Genomic DNA, 21594 nt, shown 5'->3' on the forward strand with positions numbered 1-21594 from the left:
GTGTAGAAAACTGAATGTTTCATTAACCGCTGTCCTACCTGTCCTGTCAAGTTTTAACAATTTATGCCTTTATACACACATGTCCCTCTGCCGCAGCTATCCCTTTAGTCTATACTGTGTCTTCATTTCCTTTGTACTATTGAAGTTAGCCTGCCATTTGTTGCTAGCAGTCATAAATATGTACAGCATGGAAACAGACCCTTCGATCTAACTTATTGACACCGATCAGATATCCTAAATTAATCTATTCCCATTTACCAACACCTGGTTTGTATCCCTCCAAACCCTTCCTATTCATATACCCATCCAGTTGTCTTTTAAAAGTTGTAATTGTATCAGCCTCCACCATTTCCTCTGGCACTCATTCTATACATGCACCACCCTCTGCATGAAAAGGTTGCCCCTTAGGCCTCTTTTAAGTTTTTCCCCTCTCATCCTAAACCTATGCCCTCTATTTAGCCTTTCCCTATAGCTCCAACTCTCCAACCCTGGCAACATCCTTGTATAAAGCTTTTCTGAACCCTTTCAAGTTTCACAACATCCTTCTCATAGGAGGGAGATCAGAGTTGCACACAATATTCCAAAAGTGGTCAAACCAACGTCCTACACAGCCGCAACACGACCTCCATATACTCTATGCTCTGACCACTAAAGGAAAGAATACCAAATGCCGTCTTCACTATCCTGTCTGCCTGCAACTCCACTTTCAAGGAACTATGAACCTGAACTCCAAGGTCTCTTTGTTCAGCAACACTCCCAGGACCTTACTATTAAGTGTAGAAGTCCTGCTCTGGTTTGTCTTTCCAAAATACAGCACCACACATTTATCTAAATTAAACTCCATTTGCTACTGTTCAGCCCATTGCCCCATCTGATCAAGATCGCATTTTATTTTGAGGCAACCTTCTTTGCTGTCCACTACACCACCAATTTTGGTGTCATCTGGAAAGTTAGTAACCATACCTCCCATGTTCACATTCAAATCATTTACATAAATGATGAAAAGTAGTGGACCCAGTACTGATCCTTGTGGGAAACCATCGGTCACAGGCCTCCAGTTTGAAAAACAACCCTCCATCACCACCCTCTGTTTGGTATCTTCAAGCCAGTTCTGTATCTAAATGAGTAGTTCTCCCTGTATCTAACCTTGCTAATTTTGTTGAATTCCTTAGTGAAGTCCATAGATTACATCCACCGCTCTGCGCTCATCAATCCTCTTCATTACTTTTTCAAAAAAAACTCAATCAAGTGTGTGAGACATGATTTCCCATGCACAAAGCCATATTGATTTCACCAACTCCTCCATGTCCTTTTGATTTTCTTCTGAGTTTTGAAGAGTAAGAGACCATTACATTGAAAGACACAAGATTCTGAAGGGGCTTAACAAGGTAGAGATTGTTACCCTTGGTTGAGTTCCTAGAACAAGAAGCCATAATTTGAGGATACTACCTAATCATTTAGGACTGAGATCAAGAGAAATTTCTTCATTCAAAGGATTGTGGAATTCTATTTATGGAATCCTGAGACTTGTGAATGTGTTATCATTGAGTACACTTGAGACTGAGATAGACAGTGTTTGAACTCTTATGAATTGAGAGATACAATGAATGAGATAGAAAGTGGAATTGGAACCCAAGATCAGCCAACATCATATTGAATAGTGGTCCAGGCTTATTGGGCTGGATTGTCTTCTGCTCCTGTTTTTTTTTACGTCAATTAATACTTTTCTTACTATGTTTTCATTCTCTCCACATTTGCTTCATACATGGTGTCTGCTAAGTAGAATCTAGCTTACAAATACGAATGTCCAAAGTAGCATCTGAATAGATTAGACTGTCCTATTACCCTGCTTTACCATTCAATAAGATCATAGCTGCTCATCTATCTCAATGCTACTCCCCTATCCTGCTTTCTGCCCTGATCCCTCATCTCTTGATTCCCTTGGTGTCCAAGAAAATTAAGGTGTTGCATATACGTACTGAAGGTGTGAGATGTATTGAGGGATTTTTGAGGAGCAAGTAAAAGGTATAATTGGGTATCAGCTCTTTAGTACCCTTTTAAAAACCGGATGGTAAAGAAAATTCCTTCCCATCTGTACTGTTGGAAAAAGTTTGAAGAATATAAAGAATTTCTTCCTTTATAGAGTCAGAGAGCTGTACACCTTGGAAACAGGCCCTTCAGTCCAACTAGTCTATACTGACCAGATATCCAAAATTAATCTAGTTCCATTTGTCAGCATTTGGTCGAAATCGCTCTAACCCCTTCCTGTCAAATGTTGTAATTGTGCCACTCCTTCTGGCAGCTCGTTCCATATACACACCATCCTCTATGTGAAAATGGTACTCCTTAGACTCCATTTACATCCTTCCCCTCTCACCTTAAATTTTTGCCCTCTAGTTTTGGACTCCCTATTCCCAGGGAAAAGACCTTGGCTATTCAGCCAAACCATGCCGCTCATGATTTCATAAACCTCTATAACATTACCCCTCTGCCTCCGACGCTCCAGGGAAAATAGTCCTAGCCTATTTAGCCTCTCCCTACAGCTCAAATCCTTCAACCCTGGCAACATCCTTGTAAATCTTTTGTGAACCACTTCAAGTTTCACAACATCCTTCTCATAGGAGGGAAACCAGAATTGCACACAATATTCCAAAAGTGGCCTCATCAATGTCTTGTACAGTTGCAACATGACCTCCCAAGTGCTATACTCAATGCACTAACCAATAAAGGCAAATATACCAAATGTCGTCTTCACTGTCCTGTTGACCTGGGACCCCAATTTCAAGAAACCATGAGCCTGCACTCCAAGGTCTCTTTGTTCAGCAACACTCCCCAGGACCTTAACATTGAGTTTAGAAGTACTGCGCTGATATGCTGTTCCAAAACGCAGCACCTCACACTTATCTAAACTAAGCTCCATCTACCAGTCCTCAGCCCATTGGCCCATGTCATCGAGGTTCCATTGTACTCTGAGGCAATCTCCTTTGCTGTCCACTACACAATAGATTATATGAACTAAGAATTAGGAGCAGGAGTAGGCACTTAAACCACTCTAGCTTACTCCTCTATTTACTATGACAACGGTTGATCTTTTTTGTTTGCCTCAAGTTCGCTATTATCCGAGACTACTTAGGAAAAGATGCTTTGATATAATTAATAAAACATTTTCCAGCAAAGAAACTTTTAATCCTAATGATTCACTAAATTGGGAGAAGAGTATCAACTGTTGAATCTTAATTATGCAAATTGGGAGGGAAAATATGTCTAATATCTTTTATTTTATTGTTCTTCCTTGGCTTGTTTCTTTTTACTCTTTTCTCATTTTCTCTTGATTCTGTCTTTAGAATTGATAGTATACCAGTCTCCTGTTCATATTTTTGTATTTTTCTGTTTTTACACACTTCTCTTGCTTTTCTTTTGAAGCAAATCGATGAACTGTTCCCTACAACTGGTAATTTTACTTAGCTCCATGAAGGATGCTGATAAGAGCTTGTCTTATTTTTGTTGTCATAGAAAAGTGCTGTTTCCAGTTAGTCTCTTCTCAATGATATCATAATGTTTAACTACTTGTGCTTTATGCTATCCCATCCAATACTATTTGATTCAGATTCTAGAAAATATATTTAGATAAATATGAAATATGCACAAGGATATAACTTTAATATACAGCTATGTTTTCTTCTCTGTTTTAGTTCATCGTAATGTGGAAATGCAATGAACAGTTAGGAATTTAAGTACAACTCGTTGTGCAAGTTGCATGTAATAACTCTCTTAGTTAAAGGAAAACTACAAAAACTATTTTAACAGTTTGTATCTGCATAATTTGCTCACTTTATAATAATTCTTTTGTTTCTTTCTGTTTATAGACACTAATAGTAGCCTGGATCAAAGCAAATTTGGATGTATATGTTTCACGAGAGTTGTGGGATGAATTGCTGATGGTGTTGTCATCACTTACATGCTGGGAAGAACTAATTACTGAATGGGCAATGACAATGGAAACCTTGACCAAAGTGCTCGCCCGGAATTTGTACAACCTTGACTTACATGATCTTCCTTTAGACAAATTGAGTGAACAAAAACAGAAAAAACACAAAGGAAAAGGTATAGTTAACTATTAGGTATTGTTTTAATGTGACTTAAAGGTTTAACAAACATTTACTTACCTCTGGTATTACTGAAGAATATGCCATTGGCCCCTCCTATTTCTCATTTACAAGCTGCTCAATTGCTGGGGCAATCACTGACTTAGTTCAATGAACACCGCACATTCATCTGCCAAATTCCACATGAACACATCAAATGTAATTTTAAAATTAACATGGCGGTTTCAGGAGTGCGTTTATGGTGTTGCAAAGACTAAATAAAAATGGTGTTAGTTAAGAATTAATGTTCAAACAAAAGACCTAGTTAAACAAAAATCATTGTTTGATTTACAAATGCAAGCCTATGACTTCAACTTGTGTTTCAGAGAAAAGATTTATATTTTTTAATTTTAAAAATAAGTCACAAAAATATTCAAATTTAATTATGCAAATATTCCCTGAAGCAGTTTGTCTTAATTGGAACCATAAGTGTACTTATTCAGTCTTGACTAATTTAAAGAGAAATGGCTTTTTGGACAAACCTCTGTCTACATTGCTAGAATGAATGTGACGCTGCATTTTCAAACTAACAGGTACTATACACATGGCTACACTTTGTAGTTATAACATTGCTCTCATTATAAAATAGAAAGTGCCAGACATAAGGGTAACCAATACTGTACAGAGATCATCTTAAAAACTGGACTGTCTTTCGTAAAGCCAGGTGAATGGCCACTTTATTCCGTGACATTATTTAATAGCAGTATCATTTTCCTGAAGTATGCAAAAGACAATTAGTTCCACTTTGACACCATTTCTCTCCACTCCCTTCATTGTCTACAAATTGGCAAGACTGTTTGACATTTACTGCCAGATGAGCAGGAGTTTTCTTAATTTTAATATTAGGAAACCTAGAACCATTCTGTTTCAATTCCCATCTCAAATTCCTTTCCCTTGCCACCAATTCCATTCCTCTCCCTTGCAACTGTCTGATTGAACCAGAACTTCACAAACCTGACATCATATTTTTCCAGTGATATGCTTCCAGCTACATATCCATGCTATCACTAAACCTTTGTACTGTTGTCAGCTGAGCTCCTGATTCATCTTGTTCACTGCAGAGCTTGCCCACCAATGGTGCCAGGCTCACTAGTCTCTACTTGCCTGGATTTTCCTTACCACCTTTTTTTAAAATACTGGCACCAAGTTAGCCAATGTTCAGTCTTCCGGCACCTCACCTGTAATTATTGCACCTGTAGATATCTCAGCAAGAGGCCCAGCAATCACTTCCCCAGCTTCCCACAGAGTTCGAGGGTACACCTGATCAGGTCATGGGGCTTTATCCACATTTATGCATTTTAAGATGCCAGCACCACCACCTCAATAATATGGACATTTTTCGAGATGTGCTGTTTATTTCCCCGCATTTTCTATCTTCCATATTCTTCTCCCCAGTAAACGCTATGCAAATGGCTCATTTAGTATCTCCCCCATCCCTTGCGATTCCTCACATAGGTAGCCTTGCTTTTTTTTAAGGGGCCCTGTTCTCTCCCTTTTGTGCTTAATGTATTTGTAAAATCCCTTGGGATGCTTTTTAATCCTTTTTGCCAAAGCAATCTCATGCCCCATTTTTACCCTCCTGATTTTCCTCTCAAGTTTTCTCCTACTGCCTAGTTCTACTGTTATTTTTAGCTGTGTCTATTAACATTGCATTTGTCTGTCATAAATAGTTTGCTTTGCTTTTAATCTTCAAAGTTAAGCAACAGTCTTCTTTATGTTCTGTTCAGAGAGCTAGTTGTAGAGTCATAGAGTCATCCAGGACAGAAACAGACCCATTGGTCCAACTTGTCTGCGTAAACATCCAAGACTGGCCTAGTTCTATTTGCCAGCATTTGGCCCATAAACATCTTAATCCTTCCTGTTCATTTACTTCCTAGATTCCTTTTAAATGTTGTAATTGCAACCACCAGTTCCTTTGGCAGCTTAATTGCTTACACACACCACGGTCTGGGTGAAAACGTTATCCCTCAGGTCTTTTTCAAATCGTTCCCTTCTCAACGTAAACCTAGGCCCTCTAGTTTTGGACTCCTCTATCCTAGGAGAAAGATATTGGCTATTCACTCTATCTATGCTCCTCCTGATTTTACAAACCTCTGTAAAGTCAATTCATTAGAAAAAAATTGTGGCTGTAAGAGCTGCTCCTATTTTTGAGGTATTTTAGGCAATGGAGCTGATTTCCTTGAATTCTAGGAGCAGTAATTACTTTTTTATAAGCTGTTGCATTGTTTTGGAACTTCGGGGAAAAAAAACCTATCAAAACATCAGCACTTTAAAAAGGAGGAGGAGACACAAAACAGAGACTACATGGTCGGTGAGAGAGCGAGAGAAAGAAACGTGCAGTGCTATCTGACACAGCAGTGAATCTGCACAGCTACTGCCCTGGCTGTTTCAGTTTAAGTATTTCTGGACATCGGAGTGCATGTAAGAAAAATGAACGAACAACGAAAATCACAGCTGACCTTGGAGGAGCCTATGTAAACGAACTCACCACAGAAGCACTACATGGTTTTTAAGTGTAACCTTGCTCTTTTTTTTCATAAACATCTAACAGTGAGTAGAGTATGTTCTTTTTGATTGCATGATTTATTGAGATCTGCCTGTTGATTAAATTTTAAAAATACAAAGCATAGGTACTAAGTTAGCCTGGAGCAGTGTTTTGTTAGAGCAGTAAGACTGCTATTTTCTGGGTCTGCACATTGTAATGGTACAAAGATGGCCTTTAGTAGAGTGATGTGTTCTTCCTGTTGTATTTGGGAAATTAGTTTCCATGTTACTGATGATAATGTCTGCAGCAAGTATCTTTGATTGCAGATCGTATCATATTGCATGGATCGATTGGAGTGGCAGCTAGAGACAATAAGGAATTTACAGGAGCTAGAGGGTGTGATGGATGGCAGTTATAGGAAGGGAGAAGAACCACAAATACAGTCAGCTGGATGGGTTACCTCCAGGAAAGGTAGGCGAGGGAGGCAGATAATATAGGAGTCTTCTGTGGCTATCCCCATCTCAAACAAGCATGTTTTTTTTTGAAAAATGTAATGGGTGATGGACTCTCAGGGCAATGTAGTACGAACAGCCAAGTTTCTGGTACCGAGACTGGCTCATATGTAATGAAGGGTACGTCAGGTGCCAAATGATCGATTCTGATCGGACACTCTGTAGTCAGAGACACAAACAGACATTTCTGCAGCCGACAGCAAGAAATCAGCATGGTGTGTTGCCTGCCTGGTGCAAGAATGAACGATATCTCTGAGAGAGTGGAGGATATTCTCAAAGGGTGTGGGACCAGCAGGAATTAGTTGTACACATTGGAACTAATGGCATAGGAAATAAAAATTCTGAAGGGAGAATTTTGGAAGTTAGGCATGAATTTAAAAAGGAGATTCTCAAGGGTAGCATTATCTGGATTATTCCCGGTGCCACTATGGGAGAATAGAGCATATGAATGCGTGGCTGAGGGGCTGGTGCAGGGAGAAGGGTTCATAGTTTTGGATCATTGAAATCTCTTCTGGGGTAAAAGTGACCTGTATAAGAAGGGTGGATTGCACCCGAATTGGAAGGGAACTAATGTACTGGCAGGGAGCTATACTAAAGCTGTTTTGGAGGATTTAACCTAGTAAGGTGTGGGTGCGCGGTTGTGGGGTGGAGTGGGGGAGGCGGGAGGCAGTGGTGGTGGTAGTTGGGGGAGCAGAGAGAATGGGATCCAGGGAAATAGTGAGGAAAGAGATTAATCTGAGATTGGTACAGTTGGGAAAAGAAGCAAATTAAGCAATCAGGAGCAAAGCAGGACTGATAATGCAGTTTAATTTTATTTCGATCCAAGAGGTCTAACAGCGAAGGCACTTGAACTCAGGGCATGCTGAGGAATATGGGACTGGGATATCATAGCAATTACAGGGATGTGGCTCAGGGACATATAGGACTGGCAGCTTAATGTTCCACGATACAATGCTTTTGGAATGATAGAAAGCAGGGCAAGAGAAGAGAGGGAGTGGTGTATTTGATCAGGAGTAATATTACGGCTGTACTTAGACAGGATGTTCCTGGAAATACTTCCAGGTAAGTTATTTGGGTGGAACTGAGAAATAAGAAAGGGATGATTGCATTGTTGGGATTGTACTATTGACCCGCCAACAGTCAGTGGGAAATTGAAAAACAAATTGGTAAGGAGACCTCAGGAGAACTCAGTGGGTTTCCTCCGGGTGCTCCGGTTTCCTCCCACAGTCCAAAGATGTGCGGGTCAGGTGAATTGGCCATGCTAAATTGCCCTTAGTGTTAGGTAATGGGTAATGTAGGGGTATGGGTGGGTTGCGCTTCGGCGGGTCAGTGTGGACTTGTTGGGCCGAAGGGCCTGTTTCCACACTGTAAGTAATCTAATCTAAAAAAAAAAAATTTGTTAGAATAATAGGGTGGAAAAGAGGATTTTAACTTTCTAAATGTAAATTAGTACTGCCATAGTGTTAAGGGTTTAAACGGAGAGGAATTTAAGTGTATGCAAGAAAATTTTCTGATTCAATATGTGGATGTACCTCCTGGAGGGTTCAGTAAAGATTTACAAGGATGTTGCCAGGGTTGGAGGTTTTGAGCTACAGGAAGTGGCTGAATAGGCTGGGACTGTTTTCCCTGGGAATTGGAGGCTGAGGGATGATTTCATGATGGGCATGGATAGGATAAATAGACAAGGTCTTTTCCCTGGGGTAGGGGAGTCCATAACTAGAGTGCATAGGTTTAGGGTAGGAGGGGAAAGATTTAAAAGGGACCTAAGGGGCACCTTTTTGATGCAGAGGGTGGTGCATGTATGGAATGACTTGCCGCAGGAAGTGGTGAAAGCTAATACCCATCCAGATCGCTTTTAAATGTTGTAATTGGCTGATGGCAAATGGGACTAGATTAGGTTAGGATATCTGGTCGGCATGGAAGAGTTGGTTTGATGGGTTTGTTTCCATGCTGTACTTTAGATTAGATTACTTACAGTGTGGAAACAGGCCCTTTGGCCCAACAAGTCCACACCGACCCGCTGAAGCGCAACCCACCCATTGCACACTACCAAAGTGCACAAGTTTTCAGATTTATCTGTCTTTTAGATCCAGAAAGTATGAACAGGTTTCTATACTTAACAAGAATTACTATTTATTGCAAATAAATAATTTCTAGCTATAGATAAACAACAATGAAGTAACAACAAATAACTCTCTTCTGGCTAAACCTCTGGCCTCCCCTTATAAAACTGCCCCCTACGTGCACATGCACAAACACAAAAAGTATAGGTGGAGGGAAAACCAGGAAGATAGTTCAGTAATCCCTGTCCATGATGTTCACTGAGATGCTCCTTTTTGGCTTGCCAGGACTTGCTGCTATTTGTTCTCTCTTCTGCACATACTTTCATTGTTTGCACTAGTTCACAAACTTTCAGGTCTCCCAACTTATTGGTTAAAAGTAATCGCTTACAGCGACTGGTAAGGAAAATGAAATTGCTGTTTTTCTGGCATTGGGTGTATTTTTTTTTAATTGCATAGATGTCTCTTCACAGCACCTCTCTTTCTGGAGGCCTAAATGCTTCTGACCAATTCGTTCACACAAACAAGTTGTTCAGCTACCTCTGAGACATTTTAATACTTGTTGACAGCAGAAAGTCATTGCCATTAGCAAACTGATTTTCTCTGTACAGACCAATCAGCTACTTTTTGCAGGCCAAATCTCATTTTGTACACCAAATCTCATTTTGTACACACTCCCTAGTGTCAGTTCATTTGCAACTACACTTGTCTCACTGTTCCAACAAAAAAACAATGCAACTAAACACTTACAGTAAGTACTGGATGATTGCTTTTAAAATGTGCTTTCCCTTCCTTGGTTTTTAAAACAGTCATTTTCACATTTCAGTTCATTGTCAAAAATATCGAAACTTAAAAAGGTACAGTCTTTACACATATAGTAAAGTAGCAAATCAACCTATCGTATGTACTTACATACTAATTCCTATAGTACAAAGACCAAAGCCGCAATTTGTATGGTATAACCATGTTTTGCAAAAGGTTTTGGGCAGCTGTATTTTACACTGCATGTATTTGCAATCACATATTTGACATTTTAGAAGTTTTTTTGGGAAAGCATTCAATTGAATATTAATTACAGTCATTAAAGAAGAGTCAACCTTGTGTTTTGCATCGCTTGGGATAAAACTGAGAAACAAAATGTCACTCGTGGGATGATTGAACTTGATGATAACTTCCAGTCTCTGTAATTCTGCTGATGAGTCCTATTTGACATAACTGATGAGGATGTCATCAGTTAACACATAAGGTTGTAGAGGTGATGTGTAATAATTGTAATATGTAATAATTGTAACAAGGTCAGCAATGTGGGCCTCACAGAATATGAGTTCCTTGATTGGGGCAGTTAATCTGGTCCAATCAGGGCCCCCTGGCTGACAGATATAAGTAGGAGTGCCAGAGGTTCTTTTCATTTCCGTGCACTGTCTCTGAGGAAGCTGGTCCAGTGTCAAGCACTCTGTAAATGAAGGGTGGCTCAGTGATGGGGTACCGGCGTCTCTTATTTCAGTATGTTTATTATTCTAAGATTACATACACTGTGTTGATGAATGACATCCTCACGACTGCCATTGACACTTTTCAACATTTCATTGAAATCTAGAGACAGATCATAACCTGCTACAGAAGTTGGTCAGCCATTTATAGCAGGTTATCTAAAAGACTAACAGGGCATTTTGACTGCATCCAATATACATTTGTTAACAGAGGCATTGACTTTACTAAAATGAAGTTGAATCCTCTTGGACCTTCCACATAACTCTTGTCATTTTAATTGGTACTTCATAAAGAGGTAGAAGGGAAATTATTAAGGAACTGACTAAGGAGATTTTGCTGGTTCAGAGTTACAATTTGGAAGGATTTTCACTGTACAGTTTTCTCAAATCCTGTAATGATCTACAGGGTGTCTCTGACACTGCATCAAAATACTTCCTTCCTATCCCATAAGATAAAAACTTCTACAACGTATTTTAGCTTGGACCAGTGGCTTCCTTTTTTTATCTAGGCGAAGGTAAAACGGTTTGCACTTATGTAGTAAATTTTATCGCTTCAGATGTTCCAACATTCTTCTCGATGAGTGAACCATTTGTTGAGGTTCAGTAATCCTTATCCTGTCAGAAAATACTGCGGCCAATTTGTATATAACAAAGATCGTACAATTATGATAAGATCAGTGACCAGCTGACCTGCTTTGCTGATCCTGGTTTAGGAATGTATGTTGTCTGGGACATAGGAAAAACTTTGTCTCAAGAAGCATCTCACAGTATTTGTGAACAAGAGCACTCAAACAGTGGAGCACTGAAACTGTATTATACAAAAATATCAGGCAGGTGCATCTGGATGATGTTGAAATTAATCTTGATCTTCGAGCCCAAAAGTGATCAAAATGGCACAGAACCAAAATGAAGTTTGGTGTTTGCAGTTTAATGGTTCCTGTGCAAAATTAGCTGGCATGACTACATAGATCTTTGGAGTTCTGTAGAGTCTGTAAGCAGCACCCTTGTCTACAAAACCCTCGCTTTCTTTAGTTTAGCTTGTTTACCTTGAACCAAAGTAGGCTCAATTATTATAATTTTCTGATAATTTATGTAAATGAAATGACATACCAGTTGCCAAAAGAAAAATAAATTAATTTATTGACCTTTCTTAAATGTTATTGAAGGACAACAATATTCTGTCTGCTTTATTGCTTTTTGTCTCAGCCCAGCAGGTTGAGACACAGTTTTAAATTTGTAGTTTAGACATAAAAGTAAACAAAGGTTAATTGATTTAATTATTGAATTGCATTATCACTGAATGTTAACTTACAGGAATTCAAATGTAATGCTTAAATCTAACTGCTTTCTGTTGGAATTTAGGTGGCAGTCACGGATGTCAAAAGTCAGCTGTTGATAAATCATTTTCCCGTGGTTGGAGTCGTGATCAACCTGGGCACTTACAAATGAGACAACGAAGTGCCACCACTGCTGGTTCCCCTGGAACAGAAAAGGCAAGAAATATAGTACGACAGAAAACTATCGGTACGTGAAATTTAAATAGCAAAAGGACTTCTCAAAATTCTTCATTGTTCCAAATATTTTGTTCTAAGTGTATCTTTAGTTAAGAAGGTTAATCTGCTAATGAATTACTGCTATTTAAATTCCTCTTGTTATGATTTTATTTTGTCACTATATTCAGTTTGACATTATAGTTAGATTAAATGGGTTTCTTGCATCTTTTGCAATAATGTAAATTATTTCATGTCCTTCGTGTATTGTCACTGAATTCTTTTACAAAAATCTGTTGCGCTATGATATAATTTTTGACGCATACTCAGTTCTGAACGTAGTTTCCTTTCACAGATCACTCATCCTTTAATAACTTTAAAAAGAGCAGCATGGTGGCAAATGGTTAGCACTGCTGCCTCGTAGCGCCAGAGACCCAGATTCGATTCCAGACTCGGGTGATTATCTGTGTGGAGTTTGCACATTCTCCCCGTGTCCGCGTGGGTTTCTTCCAGGTGCTCTGGTTTCCTACCACAGTCCAAAGATATGCATGTTAGGTGGATTGGCCATGCTAGATTGCCTCATAATGTCAGGGGATGTGCAGGCTACATGGATTAGCCATGGGAAATGCAGGGTTACAAAAATAAGGTAGGAGGGTTGATGTGGATGCTCTTTGGACGCTCAACGTGGACTTGATGGGCTGGATGGCCTGTGTCCACACTGTAGGGATTCTAATTCTATTTTAATATGCCAAAGGATTTGTATTTTAATTTAACATGTTGTACTTATCTAGTTTACTTCCCAAAATATTTTGATTTGAAATTTCTTTACTGCAGTCCTACTTTGATCTCTATGAATTTACCACTCCGTCGATCTTGCGATCTAGTGTGGCCCCTCTTTCCATAACTGCAATCACTTGTAATCAGTTCTTTTTATCACTTACCACTCATAATCACCTACTGTCTTCCAGCTCCACTGATATTTGATCCTGTCGAGAAAAATCTCTTCTCTCAATCATCTACTGACATACGGCAATGACCATCTAGTGTTTGACACTCTGTTTGCCATAATCCAACTTCAGTTATCTTTCTATCAATCATTTGCTTGCCACTACCTTTAATGCCTTTTTTTTGCCACAAGCAAAACCCTAGCTCTTCCTGCTCATTACCTTAGTATGGGCCCTATCTTTTCTCCCTTAAATCCAAGGGAGTAAAGAATTTCTGTATGTGGTGCTCAGCTGATTGAGTTAATAATTGCTAGATCCAATTGGAAAACACCGATAACTAACTTGCTCTTCACTCCCAAAACTGCTCATACTCCAGGATCATCCTGGAATGCAAAGATAACCCTTAGCTTCTTTTTTCTAAAATAAACCTTTGGTTAAACCCCTTTTTTGTTCAACCCTGAGCTTCAGTAGCAAGTATCCGGAACTCATGGTTTTCTTCATTATTAAAACTGAGGGCACACCGATGTTTAATGCCCTACTGCATTCCTCCTTCCATTGTCTGTCATTATTCAAACTGCCCTAGCCCTGAACTGCTTATTTTCTTTCCTATCTACTCTCATGTCCTTTCTTTTTTTCCTGAAGAGGGAGTGATAATGACACAGTCATTAACTGCTGTTCTTAAAACCTGGTTTCTCTGATCTAACCTCCCATGTCAAATTCTTGAGTAAGTAGTCATCTCCCAAATTCACATATTTCCTGCAATTACAAGTTTGAACCTTTTCAATCAGTTTTATGAACTAGCCATCACACTGAAAAACTCTTCAAATAAATACAAATAATATCCCTTGTGGTGCGTTATCCTTTTTGAAATGCAGTTGATGATGATGCTATTCCTCTCCAGTGCTGAAAATGTGTTGCTGGTTAAAGCACAGCAGGTCAGGCAGCATCCAAGGAACAGGAAATTCGACGTTTCGGGCCAGAGCCCTTCATCAGGAAGGCTCTGGCCCGAAACGTCGAATTTCCTGTTCCTTGGATGCTGCCTGACCTGCAGTGCTTTAACCAGCAACACATTTTCAGCTCTGATCTCCAGCATCTGCAGACCTCACTTTTTATTCCTCTCCAGTGCCTCTTTTCCATTGTCCAGTTGTGTGGGATTGCCCTTACCTGGTTTGTCTGCAGCCTTGGTTAGCCATAGGCAGAGCACCTGCTGACTTGGCTTTTTTTTTCCCTACCTGGTGACATTATTCCTGACATTTACTAAAGATCAATATTGGAACCTTCTTCCTTATCTACTTCTGTCCCTCAGTAACATAACCCATAAGATTTCACATCAAATTTCATGCCAGCAACATCCAGTTCCAGCTCATCAACATCTTTCTAGGCACCTCCATGTCTCTTGTGTTTTTTGAATAGTCAGTGCAAAATACTCATAGAAATAAATGTTACCTGTAGCCCTTGTGAGCTTCATTCTCTCATTATCAATTTCCATCACCACCTCGAGCACATTCTTTCTGATGCCAAATTGGTCTGCCTGAGCTGAATATCTAAGCCCATGTGCTCTCCATTGCAAAAAAAAACTGCTTCCAGGCATTTATATAGTAAATTGTATTGTATAATATCTCTCAATATTTGCACAGAAATTTGACCTAATTGTTCCAATCTTTGTTTCCCACTCAACCTCATGTAACTCCATCAACATATTCTTAAATTGCTTTCTCCCTCAAATGTTTATCTGTCTTTCCTTTAAATGGCAGTCACCATAACAATGACTTGTAGTAGGGCATTGTACTGTCTAAACATGTTTCTCCTTAATTTCTGACTTCAATTTGTTAATAATTCTTTCTATATATGATTCTTGTTGTCTTCTTGCCTACCAAAGGAGGCATTTTCTCTACATCTATTCTATCATAACCAGTATCAGGTCATCACTCAGTCTTTAAGAAGGTAAAAGAGAAAGTGCTGGAAAATCTTCGGTTTGGTAGCAAATGTACATGGAGATGGTCTACCAAAACTCTCATATTCAAATTTTATGGCAGATTCATATTGGTCTTGAAATCTCGACTGTCTTTCCCTTTTCACAGCTGACAGGTCTGCTGAGGTTTTTCTCCAACACTTTGCAGTGATTGAGATCTGAAATAAAACAGAACCTTTGTTTTATTTTCTCCATTTGGTAAATCTTTCGTTATGAGTCTAACCTTTCAGTTTTTTTTATCCTAGTAAAGCAAGTTTGCAATATGCAAATCCAAGGAAATTTTCCTTTGCACTTGGTTGTTCAAATACTCCCTTAGTCAGCTTTTTATCCACATACCTCATAAACTTGAAGTTCACATCTCAGCTCTCCCAAGTTTCTTCAAGTTAACGCATCTCCCCTATGCTCACCAATCTACATTGGATCCTGCTCCACCAAAACTTCAATTTGAAAATTCTTCCCCTCTGTTATAGTTTCCTCACAGCTGGGAAATATAGCCAAGACTGTAGGAATGACAGAATATGCTTCCATTTATATAGGAACTAGCTAAGAATGTAAGTGTAAAATGTAACTTTGCATGGCCTCTGCATCCAGGCATAGGCTGTGGGAAACAGGGACAAAATGATTGCCATTTATATAACTGTCTGCACATGAGATGATCTGTATGCAAGGGTGGATTTGTATATCAAATTCCCAGTTACACAGATCCTGCCATCAACTAGTGTCTTTAATGACCTCAATGTAATTTTTAAGGACTGATTCTTCTGTTCCAAATTGTGGCAATCCAAGAAGATTTGCCAGTACCTTTGCAGTGGCATTCAGGCAGGTGCTCTGGCAGAAGTCGAACCTCACAGTTGAACATGTTGACATAGTCTGTATGTCAGCTGTATCTCCATGGAGTTGCATTTATATATATTGTTTAGTTCTTTGTGCCTAATCAGTACCTAGAATTCGGCAGGCAAGCAGAAGGTTGGGTAGGGTTATTCTCAGATTTTGTCTGTATTAGCTAAAAGATAATTGATTAGTAGTTGCATAGCACTTTTCCTCACATAAGCAGTTTGTTATAACAGTGTTCCTTGAGCTGGATGAGGCTCCGTTAGTTCCTTACTTTCTGTTTCTAGATTATTCAGACTGATCTCTTTGTATGTGTGTCTGGACATGGTTTCAAAACACAGATTCTGAAGTTACATTCCTATGCTATCAGTTAAGTCTTCAGACAGATTAGAGTTAACACTTTTATTACTGATGCTTCTTGTATACTTACCATTATGATTGCATACTTGGTCCCTCTGGCCAAAAATTGCAAACCCTTAGCACTTTGCCAACCTCCCACAAAGCCTAATAATATGTACTGAAGGTCTACAATGAACATAGGACTGAATTATTGCTACCAGAATACAACCTGTTTTTTTCTGTTCTTAGAGTTCCTTACTCCAGGAGTATTATGATTCTTCTAGTCAATAGCAAGCTGATCAAATTTGTCCTTTGCTAACCAACTGACTCAATGAAGTTGACCTTTAACTATTTAAATTATATGTCCTTCCTAATATTGCAGTAATGCCATCTTTGGGTTCCTGACCATTTTGATGCCTCCCTCTTGAAGTAATACGGCAGTGGGACACTACTCCAATCTCCATTACCTATGTTATTACAATCAGTTCTGCTATAATGCAGTAGTTCTATTCTCCTGCAATTCCATGTTATAAGAAAATTGTGTAATAGCAGCACTATTTAAACTAATAGGGCCGGAATCACATTATTACCAATATACACTTTAAAAGTTTGCGCGTTAGAAACAGTGTCCCCAGTTCGTCCATCAATTTATTGTGAAATCACATTAATGAAATGTGCGTTATAGCAGAATGACCTGTAAATTAAAGCATCTTACATCAGCACATCCTAACCAGTTAATAATATCAATGCACATTCTTAACAATATCATCCTGCAACTCCCAGTATGAAGGGGAATGAATTTGTCTAACCTGGTGAAATCACGACCATTCCTCCACTGTGCCTTGTTCCACTCAGGGCCTTGAGCAGTTGACTCCTTTGTCGCTTTTGGTGGTTGCATGTACTACCCAGGATGCAGACAGCTGGTCTTGCTGATATATAGAATGGGTGTTTGTCACACTGTTGTGGTTGCCAGGATGACATCCACTGTTATTTCAGTTTGCTGACTGCCATTATTCTGGTGGTTTACCTGAAACAAAACAATTAAGAGATCTGCTTCTGTCTCTCATGTAGCCAAAAATAGATTTGAATCGTACAGCTTAAGCTGAGACCATTAAGTGTGATGTCACCCTGTGTTTAAGTTTTTCCTATTACAATTTATCTGCAAAGGAAGTACCTGTACCAAACCTCTGAGCTTACAAGGCTGTTGCTTTCACATTCAGTCACTATCTCCAAATAGCTGTTAACTCATGAAGACACTTCTCTTATGTAGGGCATGTTACATTGCTGTCTGTATGACTTGGTGTGCGAGCTTGCTCAGCAGTGACACCTTAACAGCACAATTACTGATCTCTTTACTTATACATCAATGACTACCCTTTAGTTAGGGAAGCAATTTCAGCATGTTTTGATGTCTCCTTGCAGAGCGTTTTTTACTCTACAAGTTTCCCCTCGTACAGTTTTACACGTCCTACTACTATTCTATTTAATTCATAAACTCTGAAGAAACTTTATGATAGATTTACAATACCTTTCAAAAGTGAAACCTGTTTATTGGATTTTGCTTATCTGTTATCTTATTTCTTTTCCAGCAGTAACTTGCTAAATTAAGTTACACTTTTTGCATCTCAGAATCATCCTAAATTTAAGTAACAGCTCATGAAAATGTCAGTTTTCCCCAGTATTAATTTATATCTTATCAAAGAAACCCCTTTTTCGTATTCACTGAAGCCACCAGACTGTGTGTGTGTGGCTGAGATTTTTTATTGTTTTCAAAAAATCTCATTGACCAAAATTAAACGTAATCACTTCAAACATCCTAATTTGCACTGCCATGCTGATATAGCATCTATACTCTGAAGATTCTCTGTCAAGGAAATGGTCTTCCCCCATCGTACCGCATCTAGCTAAAAAATGATGCCCTTTACCTTTTTCCTGCTCACTGAAACTATCAGACTGTGTGTGTGTTTTATTATTGTTTTCAGAAAATCTCTTTAACCAAAATTAATTTAGTTTGTTGATTCACGTTTCTTATAAATGTCTGAGCTAATTCTTGAAGTGGTTAAGTAAACATGTTACATTCGTAAGCAAAAGGCAAAACAGATCCATTCTGTTTGAGGCGTGAAATCTCAATCTGCCAGAGGAAAGAGTTAACTTTGTCTGTTTCTCCAAAGAGGTGGAGCTAATCAGTCTCCAGTTCATGCACTTGTATCATTCTACATTTTTAAAATTTTCATGAACAAGACTCTATTTCAAATTCTGCTCTTTCTTTTCCAGCACAAAAGCATTTAAGATTAATGTTTGTTCTCTTTGGGGAATAAACGTTTGTTATATTGTCTTTCTCAAGCCAACCTACTACTTTTCTTCATTTTGACTTTGAGCCCCCTGTATCAAACTGTGACCATTTGTTTTCAAGTTCCAGATAGCGGTGCCTAAATTTAAAATTCATTTTCCCTTTTGAAAATTATATTAGGAATATAACTTCAAATCCTAACTTTGGAAGGTTTCTAGCCTAAGGTCAATCCAACTCAGGATTAAACATAATCAATCCAAACATCCTAATTTTCACCACCATGCCTTGCTGGTATTACACCCACACTCTGATGGTTCTCTGTCATATACCACACCTGGCTAGAAAATTAACTCTCTTATCTTGACAGTTTTCTCTAGCTAGGGAATGGCCTCACCTATCAAAACCCTACTGGTTCTCTCCCTCGACAACAGTGTCTATTGTTTTAGCCCATGGTTACTCATCAAATTTGCTTAAACCTGAAACCAGTTACAATTACACCTTCTTATCCAAGGAAGAAATCACAATTGTGGCATCATGCCATCTTTATTAATTGCACACACAGACCTCTTCCCTGGTTCAAATCTTCAAATCTGCTCATTTTGAATGCTGACCTCCCTATCTAATGGATGATAAAATAACCATACTCATCCTTCCTTTGATGTCAGCATTCAATCCAGTATCACCAACCAATATTATAAAGACCCTGCTCTCAGTGCCAAAATTGTTGTGGTGATTTTAAAGCATTCATTTTTGATTTTTGCATACAGTTATTACAGATCTTTTTAAGCACATATGTGCAAGACAGATTTGATGAAAGTACATTTGAAAGTGCTCTCCTTGAAACATTGAATGAAAACTTACAGATATGGTTTTTTTGTCAATGACTATTATCGTATTTATATCACATATCCTTATCAATAAACAAGGCTACATCACTTTTTAATGTTTCCATTAACTCTGTGAAGCATAATTATCATTGGAGCTCTTCTGTATCCTCCTGTTTACTCTCTCATCATCTATTCATTCTTATGAAGGTTTCTACATTTTACAACTCACAGTCTTAGCTTTGTTCCTATAGGAATAAAAATCTGTCCCATTGTTCTGTATTCGCTGTACTTACCATCATGCTTCAAGAAAATGCTGAAGCTGCATTTGTCTATTTCAAGTTATTAGTATACATTTAAATATCAATTTTATTCAATTATTTAATTTCAATCTTCAACATTCCATTTTCACTTGGACAACTGGCTTTACCATTTATGAGAATAGTGTTCTGTTGTTTATTGGTTAAATCAACTTAAACTGAGAAAATTCATGTTTACATCTGCATATTACAAATGAGAAAACTGTTTAATGTGTTTTCACTTCATTTTTTTAATGATTTGGAAATGCCGGTGTTGGACTGGGGCGTACAAAGTTAAAAATCACACAACACCAGGTTACAGACCAACAGGTTTAATTGGAGGCACGTTAGCTTTTGGAGCAACGCTCCTTCATCAGGTGATAGTGGAGGGCTCAGTCGTAACGCAGGTGTTACGATCGAGCCTTCCACTATCACCTGACGAAGGAGCGTCGCTCCGAAAGCTAGTGTGTTTCCAATTAAACCTGTTGGACTATAACTTGGTGTTGTGTGATTTTTAACATTTGTTTAATGAGTCGGATGGTTTTTTGAATGAACAAGCTGTGCACTTCACAGTAACCAACAACCCTAATACCTTTGTGACAAAGTTGAATAATGTACTGTGAAACTTTTAGGATAGGATTCTCTTTATGCAAGACCTATAAAATGTGGAAGGAATTTTGTAATGGCTTAGAATTAAATAATTGTACTTTTCAAGCATGTGTTGTCTAAATACCTATGGCACAAAAATAGGACAAAATATAATAAAATTCTGTTTTTAATGGCTTTTCAAAATTTTTAGATTGAGATCCTAATTCATGGAGTGTTACAGAATTGACTTCTGCAGTTGTATGTCTGTAGTTTACTTATGTTGTCCTAGTTTTTGTCTTTTTGTGAAAGCACTTTTCATTACTATGGATACTACTCTTTGCTTTGATTCCCTCTTTTCTCTTCATTTTAATTTTTTTTTAAAGCCATCGGAAGCCGATCCATTGGTGATTGTGTTTGTACATCGGCCTCTATGCGCAATGCTAAAAGTGCACCTGTTCTGCTCCATACTTCTTCCAATCCTTACCTGCTTGACCTAGTCCTCACCCCCTTTTTTGATGAACTTTCAGGTAGTTCAGCTCTGCTTATTTGCTGTGCCTATTTACCATTCGTCTTGTTGCTTGCTTGGCTTTTCTAACTACGTAATAATTAATGGGCCTTGTAAAATGGTACAAAATAGAAAAATTTTAATTTGTTACAAAGCTGATTTGTGCTAGAAATTGGGAAACAAATTACAGGATTAATATTGTTTGCTTTCTGACACAAATGTTACCTCTATAAATAGCCAGCCTCTGTTTTACTGTATTATGTTCTTAACCATCTACTTACTTGAATGATTGCATACTGCAAAAATCAGATTTTTAGGAAATGTTGCCAATGTTAGAAATCTGAAATAAAAACAAGGAAGACCATAAGGAACTAACTCTAGCAACATCAGTGGACAAAAAAATATTTCATACACGGTATTTTAGAACTTAAAACAAAAGTAGAAGCAAACATTTTAAAAGGATTAGGAAAAATGGACAATTGGATATATGTATGTGTATTTCCCTTTTTCCCACTCCTACTAAAATGTAAATAATAATTTCTCAGTAAAGCCTATCAGCAGAGTGTAATACTAACCAAAGTAAATTGGGTTAAGAAATCACAAGTTGGGGAGATTGTAAATAAGTGTGAAAATAAATATAGTTTAAATTCATTTGTCTAATAGTTTGATTTTTATGTTTCTATGATTCCTTGTTTGTCACAAGCCTTTAAAGGTTTCCTGTAAATAATGAAAATTCCCTTTTTCAAGCAAATGAAACAAGTCTTGCATGTTAATTCAATGCTCTTCCATTTAGCCAAACAATTCTGAGGCTGGTCTGGTG

At 38.3% G+C, this 21594-nt stretch overlaps 1 protein-coding gene across 9 annotated transcripts in view; it reads left to right on the top strand.

Annotated features, from left to right (window-relative positions):
* ralgapa1 (Ral GTPase activating protein catalytic subunit alpha 1) overlaps nucleotides 1-21594 on the top strand; it is a 319967-nt gene that overhangs the window by 90767 nt on the left and 207606 nt on the right. For all 9 annotated transcript variants that reach the window (XM_060829079.1, XM_060829081.1, XM_060829087.1 and 6 more), the window contains exons 15-16: nucleotides 3867-4104; nucleotides 12055-12216. In XM_060829079.1, the coding sequence (XP_060685062.1) occupies nucleotides 3867-4104; nucleotides 12055-12216 (400 nt within the window). The remainder of the gene's footprint in view (nucleotides 1-3866; nucleotides 4105-12054; nucleotides 12217-21594) is intronic.

This window comes from Hemiscyllium ocellatum, chromosome 8, assembly GCF_020745735.1.
Source record: "Hemiscyllium ocellatum isolate sHemOce1 chromosome 8, sHemOce1.pat.X.cur, whole genome shotgun sequence".
In the NCBI taxonomy this organism is placed as follows: Eukaryota; Metazoa; Chordata; class Chondrichthyes; order Orectolobiformes; family Hemiscylliidae; genus Hemiscyllium; species Hemiscyllium ocellatum.